This window comes from Nesoenas mayeri (genome assembly GCF_963082525.1).
Source record: "Nesoenas mayeri genome assembly, chromosome: 7".
NCBI classification, from domain to species: domain Eukaryota; kingdom Metazoa; phylum Chordata; class Aves; order Columbiformes; family Columbidae; genus Nesoenas; species Nesoenas mayeri.
In genome coordinates, this window is record NC_137551.1 from 11929929 (window position 1) to 11949520 (window position 19592).

Below are 19592 nucleotides of genomic sequence, written 5' to 3' on the forward strand. Positions count from 1 at the left end.
TTACCTACTTCGATTCTCTGTATTGTTGAGGCAGCACTTCTGCAACGGGAGAGTAACAGTCTCATCAGAGCAGGACTTCAGATCACAAAGGTTTCTTCCTCCCTTTCCTCTTTTTTTTTTCCCCTCTGTTTGAGGCAGATCGCTATTCATGTTGCAAAATTCCTCAATTTGCTTCCTGTTTATCTGATCTTTGTGTGTTACTGAGGGGGAAAAATTACCATCTACATTGCAGAATTCTAATTACAAAATTTCTGCTGTAGTCTTCAAACTGCATTCAGATAATTTCAAGTATGCACAAGTGGCTGAACACAGAGCTGTCTGAACTAGCAATCAGCTGGCATTTTTAGTTTTGAGCAGCCAGCAAATTGAATTGGTAAAATTCATTCTGATGCCAGCAGGGGGGGATGCTCTTGACTGCTGCTAGTTAAGAGATTCATGGAAAGTGCAACATAATGGGAAAGGAGTTTTGTAATAAGCAGTCATAAAGCTCTTTTGATTAACAGGCCTGTTAGGTTAAGAGGTGCATTGTTCCAGTACTTTGTGGTGTGATGACAAGAGGGGCAGGGAGTGGAGCGTGCCATGGTGTAGCTCCTTAGCCTTGCAAAAGGAGGAGGAAAAAAAAATGTAGTTAAATTCAGCAAGGAGAAAAAAAGTTGGTAGCTGAATTTCTTCTGCTTTCTATATTATTAAAACCTCATAGTTTTACTCTCACTGTCAATGAAATATTAAGTGTTGAGCCATGGCTTGGCCAAGCACCTCTCTCAAACATAATAAAAGTTGATCATCTCAATTTATGATTGTTGTATGACTGGCAACTATGCCTATTATGTTTTTTCGAATGCATTTACTTTTCAATGGGATTTTATGGCATGTATGCTTAGGTCAACTGAGATGCCTGCACAGCATTGCAGAATGAAGTCGTGGTTGAACACGTGGTGCTGCCTGGATGTTGTTTGAATTTTTGCTGATGCTCAGCTTGAGTTAGCAGTTAGGGAAAGCCTGAGTATGTTTGCCAGTGGTGTCATATCACTTAGATGTAACGTTGAATGGATAATGGAAACTGTGTTGAAACGATCCCATCTGATCAGTGCTGTTACCTGAGTAAGGCTGAAATCAGAGGAGGTTTTGCACTTGGAGAGCTCCTGGAACAAGGTTCAGCATGAGCTGGGTGGCTCCGGTCAGCAGCAGGTGTCTGGAATCACTGAGAATGGGCTTGGGATGGGCCTAAGGAAACGTGGTGTCTACACTTTTTTCCCAGACTTGGGATGTCATATAGATATTTTCTGGTCTATTTTAAATTCCCTTGCCCCCTGAATTCCAGGCACTGATAGTTAGCCTGTGCCAGTGCTTGATGATCTTCAATATCTGGAGCATTTTCCCAGTACTTACCCATAGTCACTTGTACACTGAGCAAGTGAATTCTGTTGTGTGTTCCTCATTTTCTGCTTGGGCATTTGATTTTTCTTCCCCATCTGTAGTACTTCATACATGTCATTGGCCTGGGTTTTGTTTTGTTGTCTGTGCAGGTACCTGAAATTTCTGAGAGTCACCTTTTTACCATCTTAAAACCAGAGATTTGCTGTGCCTCCAAGGTCTCTGTCTTGAATGAATTCCTGAAGATAATCATTAGCATTTACAAGGTTTGCCAGCGTTAGTTCCTTTGAGGCACTGGAAGGTAAATTTCAGCAGGGTCTGCTGACTTGAATATATTCAACTTACCGAATGTCTTGTAGTTAGTTCTTTGCGTTTTCTGGATCATGTTCCTATGACGCGTTTGTCACCTTGTTTCTGAGAAGTCTCAGTGTTAATTTAAAAGGCCAGGAGGTCCCTTGCATACAGGGCCGCCGGAGGGAAACCTTCCACGTACCACCTGAGCGGTGTCTGACTTCAGTAGGCAACCTGAAAGAGGGTCTTTGGAGAACAGATGATCTGTTCTGTTTGACTTGCGTTTTGAAATAAAAGTAAGTCTTTAGCTGTCACAACCGTAAGGAAAACTTTAAATGCAGTTAATTTTTGAGCCGATGACGAAACTAGTGGTAAAAAGTGAACTACCCTATTTGTGTTGACCAAGGGGATCTCTGAGGACTGGTTTACAAAAGCCAAGGGCAGGGGGAGAAGGGCCCAGAGAAAGTCCTTTTGCACATGCTTCTACCAGTTTGTTTTGCAGAGCCTCTTTCTGCATTTATCAGTGTGCGTAGAAGAAAATTTAGGTGGAAAATTACTCTTGGCAAAAGGGAAGTCTTATTAGAAATGTCTGGTTTCTATCAAGTAGCTGAAGGTTTTGTTGTTGCTCGTTTGAGAGGCAGAAGTGTTTTTTGTACAGTTTGTCAGTGGAAGCACTTTCTTTCAAATTTAGATCATTTTGTTTGTTTGTTTTAGGTAAAACGAATTTGCAATTTGTTTTCCCCTCACAGTTTTAATGAAAAACACGAGCAATGAGTAGCAGTGTGACTGTTGTTAGGACTTGGACTGACCTAGACTTTACAGTCTCTTTAGTGAAGACATTGCAATCATAGATTGGCTTTCATGGGCTCAGGGTTTTACAATTCTCTGTATTTCTTGAGTTGCCTTGTAGAATTTCTTCCATAATTAGCAAGATGTCAGTTGAGAGCAGCGACTTGGCCTCTGGCCAGCAGGGTCTCAGTACTTGTCGCTTTGTGTTGTAAAATGAACCAAACATACAGGCAGCCAATGCGTTTCTGAAGGTTCCATGTGCTCACGGATGAGCAGGTGTATCTGCCTTCCTGTCCAGTTTCAAAATAAATAGTTCAATGATAATGTGCTTTTTCAAAACAGAAAATGGGACAGCCCTTTCTCCTTTGTTTTACAGATCTGAATAGCACTCTGAAATGCGTTCCTCTGTGATAGTATAGATGATGCCTAAAGAAGTGTAAATAATGTTTACACATTGATGAGACATGCCCACAGGAGCCCTTAACAAGATGTTTTTTTCAGAGGAGCTTTCTCCCTGCTTCCTACTGATCCCTAATGCCGACCTGTCAGTCTGGAAGTAGGAAAGGGGAACAGTTTGATTTCCAAGCATGTACATGTCCTCCAGATCTCATGGTAGCCCATCAGTCTGCACTCCTATTGCTACCTTAGCCTGAAGTACGAGATACCTTGTTGTTCTGCTGTCGTTCTTTTTGTTGTGGGGTTTTGTTTGTTTTGGTTTGGGGGGGTTGTTCGTGGTTTTCTTTGTTTGTTTAATCCTGTTTTGAGCAAGTTTGGATCCAGAGTCTTGGCCAGGATATTAACAACAATCAGACTTTCAAATGTAAAGGATTAAAGGCTGACCTACCAAGTTGGAAGTGTTTCGTGATTTATCAAAAATAATTGCATGCTTTCTCACAAATTATTTTCTGTTTCCTATTTAAAACTTAGAGCTGTACTTGTAAAGAGAAACGGGAAATAAAAACAGTAGGTATGTTCTAAGTTTGTGTATTATTGTACTGATTATCCCAAATTCTCTTTTCATTTCCCTGAAGCTCTGCACTGCTCAATTTTGAGAGGGGAGGGTTAAAAGGAAATAAGGAGGGGACACTTCCACCTGGTAAATTAATGTGAATTGGTAATTTGTAAAGTAATAGGAACAACAGAAAAAACGAAAGTCTACCTGGTAACTTTATCCATGATAGTTCTTGCTTAAGAGAGAAATATGATTCTTTATTGTTAATTAGGAAAAGTGAATATTGGAAAAAGTTCCAAATAGTAATCTGCATGTAATAGTGTTGAGTAGGTAGGGCAGAATAGTGCATTTATTTACCATTTGTAGGCTATTGCATGTGTTGGTTCTTCAGTCTGTTCTGCACTGCTGGTTTTTGGGGGAGAACCAGGCCTGAACACAGAAAATTGCAGGATCATTAATTTAGGAAGAAGCTTTCAGATGGAGATAGGGGTGGGAAAAGGGTATATTCTAGTATTGTAAGCTATTTAGGATGGGGACTGCCTTTTGCTTCACTCAAGGAAATTCTGTTCTTGTGGGGTTCCTTGACCGTTGTTTTGATGCAAAGCAGTAATGGCAATGTTAAGAAAAACCTTTTATCTGTACCTCTGAGTCTAAAGTCATCTTGTGTCACTGGAAAGCCCTATAAAAGCTCTACTGTGTGTAACTGCAGCATAGTTTGCCAGAATGACCACAGTGTTGTATTTATCCTAGGCAGATTTTCATGAGGATGCATTCTTGGCTGATAGCTGAGTTGCTGGCCTGGAGAAACACTTGACTGCTTTTAATCCTTAACCTGCAGCCTTTGGTTTGCCTAGTTTTCTCTAGTCCTTCTAGATCAGCTCACATTTCCAGAAGTCAAAAATAAAATAAAACAAAAATGTCTTCTTTCCCTATCTAATGTGTTCGGCAAATACCTGTTGTGTAGGTGTATTTATTCTAAGACTGTAGTAAATGTGTTTGCCAAGACGTTATTGTTGAAATGCAGCGACTGCGCCAGTGATCACAGCGCCCGAGAAGCTCCCATTGGTGTGGAGGGCATTTCAGCCGAAAGGACCTGGGGCACCGCTCTTGGGAACAGGGTCGGGAACTGCTTGTGACACAGAGACAGACACGTAGGGACTTCTCATCCCCAGGTCTCAAGTACAGTAAAATTTGTTCTGTACAATTTTTGCGTACGTTTCTTTTGCATTATTTCCTCTGGAAAAGCTTTGTCTCTCCAACTTTCATGCAACTACCAGGTCAAGTGGTCAAAGAACCAGATGACCAGAAGACCCCTGTGTTCAGTTTGCCGTGCTTGCGCTGGAAACTACCGAAGAGCAATGCCTCATAATGTATTTGTTCCCAGTTTTGTTCTGTTGGATATCACAGCAGATTCAGTCGCCCGACATTAGTGCTGATAAGCAGGTTAATGTAACTTTACAAAGAGCTCAAGTAACCCCTAATGAAGTTTTCTCTCTTTGCAGGTGGTTAGTCGAGTGGCAGCTCAGCAAGGATTTGACTTGGATCTTGGATACAGGCTACTGGCAGTATGTGCAGCCAACAGGGACAAATTCACTCCAAAATCAGCTGGTAGGAAAAGCCTTTTTTTCTGGTGTATTACTGATTCTTGGATGGTTATATTCTGAATAACTGTGACCTGGTATTGTCTTGCATTCTTTAAAAAACCAAACCCAAACACATATTTGATGGTAATAGTGCTGCTGCTTTTAGCATTTCAATGGCTTGCTTTTCTGAGGATACATGACTTCAGAAATTTACGTTTTCCCTGACTGGTATATTTGTTGCCCTGCTTGATCTTATAGATGAAATGTTACTTCCAGAAGCACTGATATTCAGTAATTTCATGGTGGAAATGAACACACTCAGGCCCCTCCATCTTGGTAAACCATTGATTTTGTGTCATATGTCCACCTCCAAACCTTTCACATTCATTCTGCACTCCCCAATACTTGTATTGCCAGACTTCCTTGACTGCATATGTCTGTGCAAAGAAGTACTGTGGTTTCTCATACATATAGTTGTTAGCTTTAGAATTGTGAGCCAAGGGTAGGTGGCAATCCTATTGGTATAGTATTAAGTAGCCATTTTTCCAATATTTTACAGCAATAATCTGTTATAGGGCTCTGATCAAGTAGCAATATTTGATCATGATGTATCGCTGCTGCTCCTCTGTGTAGTGCAAGTAGAAAATGCACTTTAGAGTCTTTCTGCTTCTCACATGTTTGATTTAACTGGAGCATTTAATTCTGGTTCTCCTTTTCTTAGCTGATGAATGTCAACATAATGTGCACTGGCTTGGAAAACAGGCAGATAACTGTTCTGTTTCAGACTGAGCATGGATAACTTTTCTGCTTAGTACTGAACTGGTATGCAGTCCCTGTTTTAGAACACCACAAAAGGTTGCCTTCTTCTGAAACAGTGATTTGTAGTCAACTGATTGGGTGGTTAACACTTCTTTTCATGTTCCTTTTCGGTTTTTTATCAGCCCCGAAATTCCTTACTCATGGCTGCCTTTTGTCCTAAATGCTCTAAGCACATGCAAAAGTACCTTTCACATCAAGGCATATTCACCGAACTTACTGATTTATCTTTTGTACGGGAGGGGATCATTAATTTTACTAAATATTGAATAAACTGTCTGTTTTTCATCTGGGAAAACTGTGTGGAAGATAAAACATTCAGTTGACCAGGATGATCTCCTTATTTTATTTATTTTGTGAATTGCTAGTAAGTTTCTCCAGTTGTTCACTATCACATCTGTTCCTGATTTTTTTTTTTTTAAAGCTTGACAGATGAGGATTTCTGACTATGAGTGCATTAAGTGAGACACGAAAACTTTATTCACTTTGAAAATACACCTATTAAAAGCAGTGATACCCCCTCTCTTGTCAGTTCTTCCTGAGGGGTGTGTGTAGTGTGTTAAGTGAGGTTGTCATCTCTGGATCTTTTAATGTTTTAGTCCTTTTCCTTTAGGCTTGGGGATAGTCTTGAAAACCACTGATCAGTCTTCACATCCTAGAAAAGCCCAATGTCAGTGTCTGATTTCTACCAGTACTTACTTTTTGGGAATATGTGCTATTTTTTCAACTCATTACAGTAGGAAACTGTACAGATTTCAGTCTTTCCATTGTTAATAGATATGATACTAGGAAGGATGGTAATGAAGACATGTGCTTGTCTCTCAATGTATTCTAAAAAGCTTCTCAGTCCTTTGCTTTGCTTCCTACTTCCCAGTTTCACGTACAACTGATTTCTTAGCATTATGTTATATATTTGGTTTCACTATTATTTTTACTATGTATACAGTTGTTTCACTAGTTATTCCTGGGCTTTCATCATGCCCATCCACACTGCATTTTTAGTGCTCGTCTTGTCTGTACTAAATACTCATATTTTGGGGCATACCAGAACATATTTTCTGGTATGTCATGTATAGCCCCTACTTCGAGGCTGCCACATCCATATATGATCTGCAAGAGGTACATCACTGAATGGGTGACTTAAAAGACTAACAGACTGGCATTACAAAGTCATCCTGACTTTTTTAAAAGGGTTAATTCCAACCTCTAAATGAATTGACGTTTTCTGATTTCCACAGTAGAGTGGAAAAACTCATTCACTTCTTGTAAAAATGTTGAGGTTGTCTTTTGGCCTTTTTTTTTTTTCTTTTCTAAACAGTGAGCATCATTGAAAGCTGCCTTTCATCATTTGCTTAAGTTGTTGTCAAGGATGCTCTCATGTTGTTTTGAGTAACTAATTCTTTCTTTCTGTTACATCTGTTGAATGACACCTTCAACACTTGTTCCAGTCAGTTATCTACAGACATCCTGTGGTGGAGCAGGAGGATCACCCCAGCCCCGCGTCCCTCAGCTCTGCTGGTTGTCCTGATAGTCCTGCTCCTGTTCTCCAGGGACTCCCATCCAACACTGTTCGGTGTTGCCGACCCACTGTTTGATGTCGCGCTTCTTTGTCTGCCTTGTTTTACTTGGCCGTGTAGGTAGTTAACAATTAGCTAATACAAATCGTTTTAGAGAATGGCCTGAGGCGGAGACCCGTGTGGCATGAAAAGTATTAAAAAGTTGTCCTGTGTGCGCTTTTAAATAGTAATGATGATTTAATGACTGTGCCTTTTGTCTCTGCTTTCTGGTGTTTGTACCTGAAATAATAGCTGTGCCTCCTTTTATTCTGCTCGCCCATGCTGCGGCATCTGGGCTGCTGCCTCAGCGGGAGGTCAAATACAGCGCTTCCCGCCCCGACAAATGACAAGACTTTAAGAATATATCTGTCTCTTTTGGTGACAGCTGCTCCCCAAACCTTCCACGGCAAATTCCTTTGCCTTGTTGTGACACCTATGGGGAACGGCGCAGCAGGTGACCTGCCTGCTCATTTGCTTTCCGGCTGCACAACCTCAGTGGCGCTTTAGTGTGTGAGCACATGGGTGTTTGTGTATTCAGGTTTTTCTGCCCGAAGAGACCTTCTTTCTGAATAGTGCTTGCTTGGACCTTTCCTGAGCATGCTGTCTGCTGTTCTGTCCTTTCCACAAAAGATTTCAAGTGACTTCGTAGCTTTGTTTTAACGTCTGCTATTCAAGAAAAAACAGAGTTCACCGATTGAGTGTTGAGGTTTGTGTTGTTTGTGGGCAATTTTTTTTGTTCTTTTGTTTGTTTGCTTGTTTTTTAAAGAGCAGGGGAATAACTTTCTCTTCTGAAATATTTTTTTTAAAAAAATACTTTATCGAGCTACTGAATCTCATTGCTCTTGTAGCTCCTTTTGCTTTTGTCAGGAGGCCAAGCTGAGGCCAGACAAGGGGACGACAGGATGAGATCATACAGAGAGCTTTGTCAGAAAAGGACAGTGTTCAGTGTCTCTGTAAAAAGAGAGAGGGAGGAAGGAGCCCGAGGGCAGAACTGTGCAGAAAAGATACTTTAGCTATCACTGGGAAGCTACAGCAAACAAATGCTGTGATAGCTTGGATGGTCAGCTAAGTGTTAGATATTTGATAGCAGAGATAGCAACCCCTTTTTGATATTGCTTTGTTTTCAGTCCCTAAGGCTCTGCCTGGTGTGCTTTTGTTTTTATTTTTCAAGAGCAGTATTAGTTAGTAATCTTAATTTTATATGAAGCCTAAGCTAAAACTTTATAGTATTTGAGGATTTGACATTATGTTTTGGGTATTTTGTTTAGCTTTAGTTGTTGTAATATAACTGTAAAATAATAGGGGTGTTCTTAGTGGCTCTGCTACCAAAGCTGTGAATGAATTGGACTCTGGATTAACAAGGGCATTTGCAGTGAGAATGCTGAAAAATGGTGGTGTTAAAACATCACTGGACAAGATACTGAGACCTAAGTTACATCCTTATTAGGGTATATCATCTAGCATGTTTTACTGCCTGGTTTCAAAGCAATAGCATAGATTGGGCAAAGTGTGATTTTGTGTATTATCCAACTTACAGAAATGAGAGAAGAGACGAAATGAGGCTTCAATGTGAATGAGGAAAAGGCAGAAAGTAAGGATAACCTCTAGCTTGCAGGGGAGCGTAAGGCTAGATGAATACTTTGCTAAAGTTTCTGATAATAAAGCTCACATGGTCTGTGGAGACAAGACAAAGCGAGGTGGCTAAAAGGATTACAAGTATAGAATGGAAGTGACTGCAGCCAAGGCTGCTGGCATCCCTCCAGCGTGAAGGGACCAAATGATCAGCATGCCTGCATTTGGAAAGAAATAGCGTAGAAAATGTCAGTCTCATGGCTCACGCCAAAAATTTTCAGCAAATTAGCCAAGTCAGAATGGTCTCATGACTAGAGAAGAAATACAAATGCTGTACCTGTGTTTAGCAAAGTGGCTGATAAGAGGCATAAGTAGGCAGCTTTATGAGAGCAGAGTAGAAGAGCTTGGCTTACGTTGTTCATGAAATGAAAGCTGAGCAGGGTTATGAAATGTCTGTAAATACTAACAGATAACATAGAACAAGAACTATGAAGCTACAGGACAGCGTTGGCAAGAAAGCATATAAGTGTAAATTGAATAAAGTATTGAAATAAGGGGGAAATTCTGAACTGTTAAGGCAGTTGCATTTGGAATAGGTTTTCAGTTAGAATGACAGTGGAGAGAGAAGGAGCAGAGGAAAGGAAAATGGAAAATCAAACTGCTTTTTAAAGGTAAAACCCAATAAACGTATGAAACTGACTGTATAATGTGGTTCTTGATGTAGTTGAAAGCTGGTTAAGACCATTTTATCTGTGTATTTCTAAATTCTTGGTACATTTCCATGCAGCTGTCTCATCTAGTAGTACTTACTGTCCTAAAACTGTCCACTCGACACTCTTCATTAAAATAAAGGTATCATTTTCTGTTAGCTGTTACCCTCTGAAACAGCTTCTGATGCAGAAGACTGGCTACATTTCAGGTGATCCCTCAGTTCCCTTACTAGCTCTTAGCACAGATACTCACTGTGTGCCCTTGGCCGCTTTGCTCTCTGTTTTGTAGTTTTGTATCTTTGAAGCAAGGATAAAAATACACTTTCCATCTCACTCTTATTTGTCTGGTTTAATTAGATTCAATATTATGCAGGACAGAAACTACCTCTTCCCCTGTGGGTATGTATTCAGTGCAGTGGAGCTGTGGTTTCAGCTGGGACACTTACACTTTGTGGTTATACAGATAAAATAATTCTGTTCTGGAACACGTATGGGCAAGATATACCTTTGTTGCACCTAAGGCTCTCTTTCCTAAAGGTTCATAGTATGGATACTGCAAATAAATGAGTAATTCATTCTTAATTCTTGCAGATTACAGGGTTAGTTTCGTTAGTTTCTGCTAATGAAGTCAGCACCTCCCCATGGCCAAAGGGAAAGCGCGGTCAGTACTGTTGCTTAGTGGCAAGCAGCGTTCATCTCTGTCTGTAGTCTGTGACAACCACATTCACAGTGACTGCAGAAAAGGGGATCACAAGGAAGGCACAGCGGACTTCGCCCATTTGTCTTGCCCATGAGTTTACTTAGAACAAAACTCTAGAAGACCTCCAGTTTGGAAAATTATATCCTGCATCTTGAGCCTCTGTCAGGTTGACCTGACACGCGGCAGACTTGTCAGGAGTCAGCTCTCAACCTTGAGATCTTGAGGTGGAGCATCTGAAGAGCTGCAGAATGAGAGATGCTCTTCCCCACTGGACCTCACTTGTTCGAGCTGTTCCTGTTCCCTTCCTCCGAGATGCCTCCTGCTGAGGCACTGCGTCTGCCTTCTGTTCTTAGAAGAAAAACTATCATACTTATGTCCGACTTTCATTATCCTTGGTTTGGCAATTCCTCTTCATCTTTGTGAGTTTTATGGACTCATGACATACCCATGTAGATAGGTATTACTTTGCTGGAATGGAGATTTACTCCTTTTTGGCTTTAACTGCTCTGTTGTGCAGTTGAACACCTGTGTTTATAAAGGAGGTTGCATGACTGAGCTGCTGCTTCTTTATTCTGTCTAGCTAAAATATCAGGTGGTTTATCTCACCCGTTCTTTTTGACATTTGACAGGTCATTGTTACCATGGTACCAATTCTGACTTTGAAAGATGGAGCAGTAAAACTGTGTTGCCAGGCTGGAACATTTTTTTCACTAATGCCTTTACTGTAGCACTTAGGAGAATTGCAGAGACTCAGCTATAGCAACAAGCGAGCTCTGCTGTTTCCTTAGTCTGTGCCTTGGATTTTCATGAGGCTGGTACTTACCTGGATGCTCACTTTGCTGTGGATTTGAATGGTACAGAGAATTAGTTCATCATGCAGTTCCTGGGTGGTATCTTTTCCTAGTGTGTGAAACACACTTTCACTTGGACTGGAGTTGGCATTCTCCAGAGAAGATTTGTGTTGATTTCTATCACTGTTTTCTGTCTTCTGCTTCAGGGACCACATATGTGCTGAGAGCAACTGAAAATTTGGTGACAGAGACAGACTAGAGCTTGGTCTTGGTGTAAATTTTGATGTTTTCTTTTCTGTTGTTGTTTCGAGTAACATATCTGTTTCTTTGAACGTGAGTTAAGTCACAAATGGAAAGTAAGAAGGGAGGCAGCTGTGAAAACATACATGTATTCATGGGAGATAAGAAAGCAAACTCTTCAGAATGGCATTTGCCCTTTGCAACTTACCTTTCCTCAGCTTACGCCATGCAGTCCTGAGCTTGTTCCCTTTTGAGCTGCAACACATCCAAATGTGTGCCCAGCCTGTGTGTCTTGGAGGCATTCGGAGAAGTCTGTGAGGAGTCCAGCACTGAGAACAGTAACAGCGGCTTCGACAGGGCTTGGTACCTGTTCTGCTGCTGGAGGGCTGAATGACCGAAAGCACCAACTGTGCAAACAGATCAGATCCGCAAGCTCCAGGACAGTGGGTTCGCCTCCTCAATACAGTTTGGGATTCCACTGCCTGAAAGTGCAGATCTGCTCCTAATTCCTGCAGGTTTCTCTGCAGCAGGTAGTCACCTTGTCAAGAAAAGTTCTTGCTCCGAATACTTGAGAGATGACACTCTGGGAAACACACTGGTTGGTAGACAAGACGTTATATATAGTATTTCTCTTTAGAAAGAGAGATTTCCGTGTTGAGAAGTCTAGCTGAATTTAGTGTTTTAGTGTTCCATCACGTTCAAATACACCTGTTAATGTATGGCAATAGCAAGGTATTTATATAAGTGCTATGTGATAAAATACATTCATTTAAATATCAGTTAAAGAATAATCAATGATAAGAATTCATCATTGTAGATTGTTCTAATTTGTGTTAGTCTTCGTGCCTCTTCGTGAGGGGAAATTCAAGGAGAAAGACAACAGAAAAACAGAAAATGGATTTAAAGAGGCTATTAAGTAATATATGCTCAAAACAAATGCAGTATTGCTCCTTATAACATGTGCTGTTTTTCTGAGAAGTTCAGCAGAGGTTAGTATGCTCATGTTTGATAAGGCTTCTCAAATGTTTCCATTTTATGGATTCTTTTTGTCTCAACTTACTTCAGTTTCAATAGCATATGTAAAGAAAACCATCAAATTAGCTTTCCTCTGCAGGTTTTCTGGATGTCGAGGTAAATACTCTTTTTATTTTTTGATAGTCTGATTAAAACTACAAGGATATTTGTGTCTTATTGTGAACTTTTGTTAATATCCTCATAAATCCATATTTTCCGTATTTATTCCTGACACATCTGTATATGCTAAATCATGCTTTGTAGCAGTTATCAATAACACCTGTAGACTCATTCAATATATTCCTTATTTCTTTGAGAAATACCTGCATTTAAAGTGTACTCAGGTTACTAATCTTAGTGGACAGAACAAGTTACAATTCTTTAATCCCGCTTACTTGTGTTGTCATTTCCCAAAGCCACATTGAGGGCTCTGTAGATTCAAACCTGCAGCCACAGGCACCGATCCCTGGTTTCAAGTTCATAGACTGGTTTAAAATGGGCATCTTATAAAGGAAGCTCTCACAGGAAACATAAAATTAAACATTAATAAAGGCAAATATTACTGAATTGGCTTAGAACTCAATAATAGAAGGCTGAACAGGGGCTGCTTCTGAGGAGATAAATTGAACACTGAACATCCACGGACAAAGCAGGGTATTTGTTTCTTGTGTGATAGTCTCCCCTATGGTTGTCTGGTCAGACCCAAATGACATTAATCTTGCTCATTCTGGAAGATACTGTCTTTCCATCATAAAAAAAAAAATTGTGTATTTACTTCAGAAATAATTTCAATTAAGGCAAAGAACCAAAGAGACCTCTCGGTTCTCAGTGTGAAAAATGACTCACTACTGGTCTGAAATGAGATATTGAGATGTACGTTGGTGGAAATTTATAAGAGTTGCTGTCTCCTACTGGGAATGTTGGAGTGGGCCTTGTGGTCCTAGAGAAGCCACATACCAAGCAGTGAGAGCGTTTTGCGTTAGAGGTTTTGTAGTATTACAGCCAAATCTGGGTGTTTGAAATAATTAGCAGTAACTACCGTGACTGTGACTTGACCAAAGGAAAAACAACAAGGTATTGCACTTGCGTCACTGTTGTGCTGTCTTGAGAGCAAAACCAAAGACTTCAGGTAGATTTCTGTTAGAACCAAAATTGTGTAAACCTCTTTTCTCTGTTCTGTTACAACATCCAGCATGCTTTACAGGACAGTAAATAGTTTTTAAGTTCTGATTTAGAACTTTACTGAATTTAGCTAAATATACATCTGATACTTGGGATGAGCACTGTTGTGAGCTGGAGGAGGGCTAGGCTGACATTGTGGTCTATCAGAATGGAAGAAAGAAAAACTGTTCTTCCAAAAGAAAGATCCTTTTTTCTTCTTTCAGTGTGTGGAAAAAATAATAGATAACGACAACGTCTTTAGTTAGAGCGAATTCTGTGTTGGTTGGATTGTTGTCCCAGCTTGCAGTGCCAGCGGCAGAAGCTGCTGGGGCAGGCGATGGCAGCGCGGTGGGACAGAGCTCCTGCCCCTGCGCCCCTCTCGGTTGCGTGAAGGTCCGTGCTTGGCAAGGGACCTGGGCACTGATCACCTGTTGGAGAGTCTTGATAGAGGGGTGGAAATAAGTGCTGTGTTGCCTGTTTGTCTTGTGTGAGCAGGGTCAACCCCCATGCAGAATCGTTCAGTGCCGCTGAAGGGACAGAAAGCTGTGGTTCGAAACAAGAATAATGTCTGAGGGCAAAGTCCTTAAGCCTGTGACACAGAACTGGTGGATCATCAAACTGCTGCTGAAGGCTCGATGAGATCCATTGGTTATTGATTATCATGTAACTCTGACACACACCAAAATTCAAACTGTGTGTATTTATTGCTAATAGGAGAACCCAAACCCTTTGTCAGGGCAAAGAAGTCGACTCAGCAGAGTTCAGCAGCCGGTCGTCCTGTAGAGACCTTGCTAGGAGCTGGGCTTCAAACAGGAAGTCCTTGTGAAGGACAACAAAGTGGTTTTCAGCATCCCTTTAGAACAACTACATGCACAGAGGCATTTCAACATTTTGCTTTTTTTCTTTGGTTTAGTGTGTGGGGTAGCAAACATTGAAGGTGATGCTAGAAAAACAGAGGGGAACTCCTGACTGCCATGTCTGGCTTGGCACAGCCCCCTTTGGTTCAGTCAGCACTACAGACTGCCAGGCTTCCACAGCTGAAAGCCTGTTCTGTGTTCCGCGTGTTTCCTTGCTCTGGTGGAGCTCCCATCTTCGTGCGTCAGTGACAAATGTGTGCTTTCACTCAGAGACAGTGGGACAGCCAGAGTCTCCAGCTCTGGGGAGGGTTATGTTTGCAAATTGAGGGAGGATGGGAAGTATATTGGCCCCATATTTAATTAAATCTTTAACTTGTCAATCAAATAGTCTTAAAAAAACCTCCACAGAAACACGGTGATGACCTCTAAGGATAGCCTTCAGAAAGCTGACACTGATACATGGTTGACAGTCTCTGCATGGTACAAGTCATTCTGTTTTGTAGAGAAGAAAATACAACTAAACTGAGGATCTGTAGGGATTGTGAGCCTATATGGTGCATCTATTGTGAATAAAATATATTTGGACTGTGGTTTGAAAGCATACTGAAAACTTGGAATGGTCAGATATTGATTATATATGTTGCCCCATAAAATGAAACAGTTTATTCTGCAGGTGCCACTTAGTCTACAAAGATGAAGGAAAAAAAAAAAAGTCTGTTAAGCATCATTGTTCTATTGTTGTATTTATTTGCATAGGTGATGTTTTTATCTGCCTTTCATCTCTCTGTCCAAAACTCTTATCATGAGGTCAATAAAGCTATAAAGGTCACAGACATTGAAAATATAAAGCTATGCTTGAGGAAGCTCATGCGTGCAGAAATAACTGTGTTCTGTAGCGATGCTGGAATTACTTTTTAAGGTTCCATGTCTAGAAGAACTATTTGTTGATGATACCTTTTCTCCCCTTCTCTGGAGAGAAAGCCTTGGTTGCTGGCTGCGCAGGATGGTGAGAAATTATGGATTTGGTGTTTTCAGTGTGCCCACACCAAACATCATCTGTCCCACACATTGAACAGCGTCCATTCTTTTGGCAGCTGTTCGTAAGTTTTTAAAGCAGTAGAAGAGCAGAGATGACAGAGTTGAAATAGGTCTATTCCTTTTACTGATGCAACAAAAAGATGTAGAGCAATGAAGGGAGAGGTCACAAGATGAGGATGATTAGGACAGCATGTGTCTGCTCGGTCTGCAAGCTGGCAAATTCTGCTTGAGCGAGTTAGTGTGGGAGAGCCTCAATCTTGGGTTAAAAATACCGATTTAAGGATGAAAAATCTAGATGTGTCCAGGAAATCCCAATCTTGGTGAGATCGGCAGGTAATAATGTGCTTCTCAATTGTGGCATGTGCAAGTTAATAAGCAAATAATACCCCATCACTAAAATAATTAATTAAATGAATTTTTCTTATTATACATCTCCTTCAACCCAAATGTATCAACCTATCTTTACAAACTAAATGGCTTTAAAAGCACTGTATCAGTTCTGTCACTTAAAGCATATTGCTTTAATAATCCAACCTGTATGTTCTTATTCTGTTTTTGTGTCTCCAGATGCACTCATGAAGTAGATGGGATAGTTGGTTTCTCTGTATCATCAGCTTTCTCTTCAGTGTAATTTGAGGCCGGACCTTTTAAACGTTTTTTTAATGTTGTTTTGAAAGCAGAACGTTAGGTATGTGCCAGCTGGTTTTGAGTAAATAATGAAATAAATGGGATTTCTGATTAATATTTTCCAGAGACTCGTTGGTATTTTAGCTGTGCGTTTACTGGTACCAGTGATACAGACCTCATAACGAACGAGGATTGTGATAACAGCAGAGTCTTCAGAAGAAGTGATCCTTGGGGCTCCTTGTTTATTTTGAGTAACGCTTTCTGTAGAATTTTCCATAGTGAGCTCACTTCTTGGGTTTCTTACTGTTTTCATCTTCCCCCTTCCGCTGCTGTATCCTTCCAAATCCACATGTAGTTGGATGTGCTTGCAGTTAATAATGACTGTCATGTGCTCCAGGTTTTAAAAGGCCATAAAGACAGAAGAATGGGGTGAAGTATCTGAGTTGAAAGGCTTGTTGAAGATGCTATCTCTATGCTGAATACAATTGCATGGGCATGTTAAAAGACATCAGATTTTCCTCTAGAGGTGTTCAGCAGGGCGTGGGGCTTTGATCTTGCTGCTTTGCTCTGGTGTGTCCATGGAGGCACCTACCTGTCCTGTGACCTCTGGGGACTTGAACTGTTACTTCTGTTGTCTGCACGAGTGATTTTCGTGTTCCTCACATTCCTCATGCAGTGTTTTGGTTTGGTTTTTTAATGCTTTTATTATTTTGTGTGTGTTTTTTACATGGCTTTAGAATATCTTGAATACCGGGATCTAAAAGCCAATGTTCAAATGAACAAATAAGTCATTTACAGCAGGCACCTCCCCACTGCAAGAACTAACAACAATGAGAAGGATTCCTATAGAAAGTTAATTCCACTGTTAAGTAGATACTAACTCGTAAATTTTCATTCATAGTATGTAGAGCACAACTTTTTGTCTTTTTTTTAATGTAAATGGAAAAGATTTTTCTGTCTTCTAAAAAAAAATCTGACTTAAAAAAATGAAAGACTGGACCACCCAATTTACAGTATGAGTGAAATAGCTCTCATCATTCTTCAATCATGAAATTGTCATTATTCAAGAAAGCACTATGGCTGTTCAGGAAAGGTCTATGCTTATTTTCTGAGAGATGCTTAGCCTCTTTTTACATGGTGTGAGTGAAGATGAGTTGTTTAAGTGCATTCCTGAATCAGAACCTTAGCACTAATCCTTCAGTCACTGCAAAGAATAAATGAGGAGCAAAGACAAAGGGCCAAATTAAAATCAACGAGATTCTATTCAGATGGGCTCTGCTTCAGCAAGCACATATCTAATTATAAGCACACAAGTAGGCTCACTGACGTCAAAGTTAATTAAACTGCTTAAATTTAGGCACATGCTTAAATTCTTTGCTGACTCAGTATTTTTGAGCTAACAAATAATAGGGACAGCACTGCTGGTCCAAAGCATGATTTAGTGGATGAGAAGGAGTTTAAGCTCCCCCTTTCCTCCGTCAGTTTTTCTGAGGTCTGCCTGCTGGCTTTTTATTTGAATTGCAGTGGTGAAGGCATGTGTCAATATGTTAACGTTTCTTGGAGTATTTGCTCACAATACCTCAAACATGACAGTTGGGTCTCTGGTATTGTAAAGCACATTTCCCCCATCCAGTCTCTGAAATCCCAATTACTAACTCGTTTTCGTAACAAATCTAGGCATTAAGAAAGCATGTAGACAGGAGTATTAAATGAAGAATGCCTGTCACACATAAGAAGCTTTGATTCCTTTGGTTTCATGTGTTATTATAACGTATGATGTCATAAATAAATAACTCATTATTTCTTGGCCTTGAATCATTAAGTGCCTAGTAAGAACTTCCCATGTGGGAATATGAAGGACAACATGATACTACTTACACAGAAACTCACATATGGGAATTTCAGCCACGTTTCATAAATGAGCTGGGGCTAGTTGTGTGCTTTTAACTATGCTCCCTGCCTCCACGACACAGTGGAGTTGCCCTGATGTACTAGCAAGGGATTAATCAGGGAGATGCTCTGCAAAAGATCAGATTTCTTCCACTTGGTAAAACTCAAGCCATGAGGACTCAGGGGCTGCAAAGGAAGTTAATAAAGTTATCAACAGCAATAAGTTCAAAAAAGAAAAGCAGCTAAGAGAGCTAAATAAAGACAGACTTGTGTTTTAAAAGGTATTCAACATTTTGTTTATGTGTACGTTATCTACTTATCACTATTTCCTAGTAATTGCCTGAGTGTAAAGCTTCAATTTAATCATCTTCCTTTAGATACCAGAAAATGGCATGTATTCATTTATGTATTCATATCTTTGTTGTTAAAAAAAAAGCACCTTCTCTACTGATGACTTCTGCATCAGTTTCATTGCTAGTGACTGAAAGCTGTTGCTTTTGGCAAAGTGCTCCATTACCTGTGCAGGCTGCCTTGATAGAGAACGGGCAACCTCGTAGTCAGTATTTGGGTCATTTATTTCGTGCCAGTTGGCAGCTATATTCACGGTCCAGAGTAGCATGGTCTAACCAGGTGGCTTGCAAGTTAAGCCAGAGCTTCATTTTGACTTGGTTCCCGTTGCTAGGTGAGGTAAAGGAAGGAGAGAGGGAGCAGCTGTTGAACAGCGCATGGGGGACTGGTCTCTAACAAGAGAGTGACAGAGCATCAGCTTTCCTCTCCTGGGCATCTCCCACGCTATCTCCTCTCTCCCGCAGCAGCTCATGGTCCTGCCCATAGAGTCAGAGCAACTACTGGCACTGCTGAAGCCGTGCGCAGGGAGTGAGAGGATGGGAGCAGCCCATCACGCACGCAGCTTTATAATGAATATACTACAAATTGTCTTTTTTGGTGGACATCGTCTCAGCCAGCAAAGCAGAAGAAAAACTCAGGCCTGAATGGTCAATTTTTTGACTGTCTTTTTTGTAGAGTATTCCTTGACGGCATCCCATGTGGCTCCCTAAGATGATGATTTAGTTCGTTTATACCAGGACATTCCTTTAACAATTTTCTTTTTTTTTCCCAGTTATATGTACATATTGTGCATACTAAACAGGATGAAAGTGTCAGACTATATCTGAAACACTTATCATGGTAACAGAAGGATCGAAGTGGGGTCACAGTCATTTTATACATAAAAGTTGTCTAAATGGATAACAGGTTACAGTAGAACTTGTAATATAATGACCTAAGTGGGCAGATTTAGTTATGATTAGAACATGCTGCAGGAGGTCTTGAGTTACAGCTGGGGCTTCACTATAGACTCGTCTCTTTTTTCACAGCCAGCTCTCTGGATTTCCATTCTCAGTTACCCTGGGTGCTCCAGGGGACAGCGGGTGGCTGTCACAGTCACCACGCAGTCTCTTATTTGTGTGAGGACTCTGGAATCTTTGTTTGGAAGCATCTCAAATATAAATATTTGAGATTGTATAAAAACAATCCGTTGAAGAGAGAACACAGTCATTTACTGACTACTAGAGAGAATACTTCGAGGAGCAAATCCATTTCCCACTCTCGATTCTTTTCCTTTTATCATC

At 40.6% G+C, this 19592-nt stretch overlaps 1 protein-coding gene across 1 annotated transcript in view; it reads left to right on the forward strand.

Moving 5' to 3' along the window:
- The window catches only part of ZMIZ1 (zinc finger MIZ-type containing 1), a gene marked incomplete at both ends in the record, with an annotated part of 153055 nt that overhangs the window by 23326 nt on the left and 110137 nt on the right, over positions 1 to 19592 (forward strand). Inside the window, one exon of the mRNA XM_080347725.1 lies at positions 4909 to 5014. Coding sequence (XP_080203851.1) covers positions 4909 to 5014 — 106 coding nt within the window. The remainder of the gene's footprint in view (positions 1 to 4908; positions 5015 to 19592) is intronic.